The following is a 3819-nucleotide window of genomic DNA, read 5'->3' as shown; positions in this document are numbered from 1 at the left end:
TTTAATGATTCTCATGCTACTCCAAAAAATTCACGTGTAGCTGCCAAACAAATAAATCACAAGTTACATAAGTTGCACCAGGAATCAAATCCTCAGTCCTGATAGGAGGCATGTCACTCTTCCTAATGGGTCTTGTTCGCTTAGATCGAGCAGTAGTGGAGCTTCCATCTGATTTAGCAGAGGAATCTTCGTTTGTTTCAATAGCATCTAATGGACTTTCAGAGACTTCACCAGTATCTTTATCAGCTCCAGGCAAATCAGTCTCTTCTACTGCTACATCAGTCTTGGTTGCCAATACTATATGGCCCCTCTGCCTTCCTTCGACAATTACATACCTTGTACTGGTATTGAAGACCTCTGCCTCCATTTCCCCCGCTTATTGGTCGAGAGCTTGAGGAAGACATCTTGGGGTACTTTCTGCACTTTTCCTACAGAATTTGCAGACCGAATATATACAGATACAGTTCACATTTTTACCTTAAGGCTTTGTTTCCTGCAATTCCTTTGCTAGCTTGCAAGCTCTGCTTGATTGATTACTTGCACAGGCTTCGAATGCTGCCTTCAATCTTCAATTTTGGCCGAACATGAAGACTCGGAAGGCTTGGAAGCTGGTCTTTTATTATTAAAGAGTGAAGGGTAAAGTAGGCATATCACGTGAAAGTTTGCAGTGGAAATCTATTTTTCGCATATGCACGCGCCTTTGCAGTTCGTTTAAGACACACGCTGAATATTTGACGATTTCCGTCCACTTTTCAGGTTAATTCAAATCACGGGGTATCGACTGGTATGATATGAAATCACAGAGGGCTTTTATGTATGATTGCTTAACCACAGGGGACTTTTTTGTTGTTTACCCTAAATTTTAATATTCATAGAAAATTATGTCCTCCTATCAAGCCTATCCATCCATTTCAAGTTAAATCAATTTCCACTATTAAATGCACCCCACATTCACCAATATAGGATTGTAGTCTTGTAGAGGCCCTTAAACGTGGCATACTCCTCTGGTGCTGACCAACTGCCCCTGGCTTTGTGCGAGCAATTATATTCAGCTCCCAAGAGGAAGTTGTAAGCTGCAACAGAACATTTTCATGAAAAATTGTAATGGCCCACTTTTCAGTAATGGTAGGAGACCACTATCTATTGCTTCCAATCTTCCTCCTACCTTTGCTCTATTTCATCTCAAAGCAACTCAAATCTTCTTCTACATCGGGCAGACCACCACTTCCACCAGGTCCAGTTCCATGGCCTATCTTAGGCAACATTCCTCATATGGGAAAAATGCCTCATGCCACCCTCAGCAATCTTGCTCAAACATATGGACCCCTCATGTGTCTTAAACTAGGCACTCAATACTTGGTCGTGGGTTCATCACCAGCTGCTGCAATTGAACTCATGAAAACTCATGATCGGACTTTTTCTGCCCGGTACGTTCCCAAGGTTGTCCCTGCTGATCAAGAAGAGCTGAATTATTCATCAATCGGATGGAACGACGAATGCAGTGACCGATGGAAGTATCTAAGGACACTATGTAGAAGCGAGCTTTTCTCCGGTAAAGCCCTGGAAAACCAATCCTGTCTAAGAGAGAAAAAGATTTTTGACATGGTTGAGCATTTGAGGGCTAAAGAAGGTCAAGTTGTGGATTTTGGAGAGTTAGTTTTTGCAACGATTTTTAACATGTTGGGTAATGTATTGATGTCAAGAGATGTTGTTGGTTTGGAAGAAAAAAGGGCTGATGGAGGGTTGAAAGGTCTTGTTAGAACAATTATGGAGGTGGTTACTGTTCCAAATATATCAGATTATTATCCATTTTTTGACAGGTTTGATCTTCAGGGTGTTCGAAAGAAGACAAGTGAATTGGAGAAAAGGATTCGTGCTATCTGGGAACCAGTCATTGAAGAGAGAAGACAAAAGGGTGGTCCTTTGGACCAGATAGACTTTCTGGAATCACTGATAGAGAATAATTTTACCAATGATCGAATCCACCAATTGCTCTTGGTACTCTTTATTCTTTACCTAAGCGTGCACACACACACACACACACACACACACACAACACAGAGTCAATGTACACATCCACCTGTATTTATTTGTATGTGTTGAGCATGATAATTTCAAGCTTCTGCACTGTTTGCCCACTTATCTTTGGCCTCAAGAACATGAGCTAAATCTCAAGAAGATGAATAAGATTAGAAATCGGATGCAACTGGAAACAACAACGTAAAATCAGTTGCATTTCTAGATTTCTCGTGTATATGTTCTATCTGTTATGCTACATCTTTGTGACTGATAAAATCGGCTTCCAATATATATCTCAATGAGGCAGACACAACTAGCAATAATTTTCTACAATAATCATGTTAAGTTATTACTTATTCAACTTGAAGTAATTTATGTTATATATATCTAGAAAATTATATCCCTAATTATTCATACCAATTTTGTTTTAAGGCACAAAATTAGACACTATCATGAATTAAAATTCAACCAAAATTATTTTTGTTGTCTGTGAAAGGAACTTATTGAGACAGACCCTTACGACCACTCTGTGAAATGTGCATCAAGATATTAATGCGAGATTTTAAAAAAAAAAAAAAATTTACTGGTGTAATGTAGGAGCTGTTCACTGCTGGGGCCGACACAAGCATTTCAACAATTGAGTGGGCAATGGCAGAACTAGTGAAGAATCCAGAAATCATGAAGAAAGTACACGAAGAGCTTGACAGAGAGTTCCATGACGATTTGCCAAACGAGTCTCAATTGATGCAACTACCTTATCTTCAAGCCTGTATTAAAGAAGCCCTCAGATTGCACCCTCCAGGGCCATTGTTGATGCCTCATCGAGCTCTTGAAACTTGTCAGGTCATGAACTATACAATTCCAAAAGATGCTCAAGTTTTATTGAATGTTTGGGCTATTGGACGAGACCCTTCGGTTTGGGATGAGCCGTTGAAGTTCAGGCCAGAGAGATTTCTAAATTGTGACAAGGATTTCAGGGGAAATGATTTTGAGTTGTTGCCATTTGGGGCTGGACGGAGAATTTGCCCTGGCGTGCCAATGGCTGCCAGGCAGCTTAGTGTGGTTCTTGCTACCTTAGTTCATTGCTTTGAGTGGTCACTTCCTGAAGGCAAAGATCCCCAGCAGTTAGACATGAAGGAGAGGTTTGGTATTACATTGCAGAAGGAACAACCATTGCTTCTCATCCCCAAATCAAGACGATACCAATAATAGATATTTTTCGCATGTATCTTTTGTTTCCTGAATCGAATGTTAACTAAATGTCTTGCTGCTATATGTCTTGTTTTAGATCTGTTTTTTTATGAGTACACATTCTTCTTGAATACATAACCAAGTGAATTTCGCTTGCTATAAATGGCAGTGGTCAATAGAGTCGATTTTACCATATTGAGTAGGGAAAAGGCTAGCTTCACTTTGTCATTTAAGCCAAACTCTTACCCTCATTCTTTTGCATCATTGTTTCAATTATCTTGCTCCTGCCATTTCACGCGAACAAATAATTGGGGTTGAAGTGGTGGAAAACTTAGGTCCCGTTTGAATTGCTAATTTTTAAATTTTTTGTAGAAAAATATGTTTTACTTATTTGATGTATGTGAGATAAAAAAAAGATTGAAAAATATGTTCACAAAAAAAGTACAAATTTTTCCTTAGAAAATAACATCCAGACAAATTTTTAATTTACTAAGCCATTAATAATCATAGAAAGTTAGGAACTTATTGCTTTAGCAACTAAATATATGTTACATTGAGTTAAAAGTAGAGTTGGTATTTGACTCTTTTATTTTCTTTTTCAAGCTTTGT

The 3819-nt window shown here is 38.7% G+C and overlaps 1 protein-coding gene across 1 annotated transcript; it reads left to right on the top strand.

Annotated features, from left to right (window-relative positions):
- The first annotated feature begins 1122 nt into the window (after positions 1-1122).
- LOC113705927 (probable (S)-N-methylcoclaurine 3'-hydroxylase isozyme 2) lies at positions 1123-3403 on the top strand. Its single transcript, XM_027227831.2, has 2 exons — positions 1123-1998; positions 2617-3403. Exons 1-2 carry the CDS (start codon positions 1123-1125, stop codon positions 3226-3228), a joined length of 1488 nt encoding a protein of 495 aa, XP_027083632.1. The 3' UTR covers positions 3229-3403.
- The last annotated feature ends 416 nt before the right edge of the window (positions 3404-3819 follow it).

This window comes from Coffea arabica, chromosome 8c (assembly GCF_036785885.1).
Source record: "Coffea arabica cultivar ET-39 chromosome 8c, Coffea Arabica ET-39 HiFi, whole genome shotgun sequence".
Classification (NCBI taxonomy): domain Eukaryota; kingdom Viridiplantae; phylum Streptophyta; class Magnoliopsida; order Gentianales; family Rubiaceae; genus Coffea; species Coffea arabica.
Note: the sequence above shows the minus strand (reverse complement) of the source record. Positions and strands in the feature narration are given on the sequence as shown.

What these genes read in the sequence shown, in the direction of transcription:
- LOC113705927 (XM_027227831.2), top strand. Translation starts at nt 1,123, where the DNA reads ATGGTAGGAGACCACTATCTATTGCTTCCAATCTTCCTCCTACCTTTG. An exon ending in GAATCCACCAATTGCTCTTG is followed by an intron (nt 1,999 to 2,616) that starts GTACTCTTTATT and finishes GGTGTAATGTAG; the next exon opens with GAGCTGTTCACTGCTGGGGC.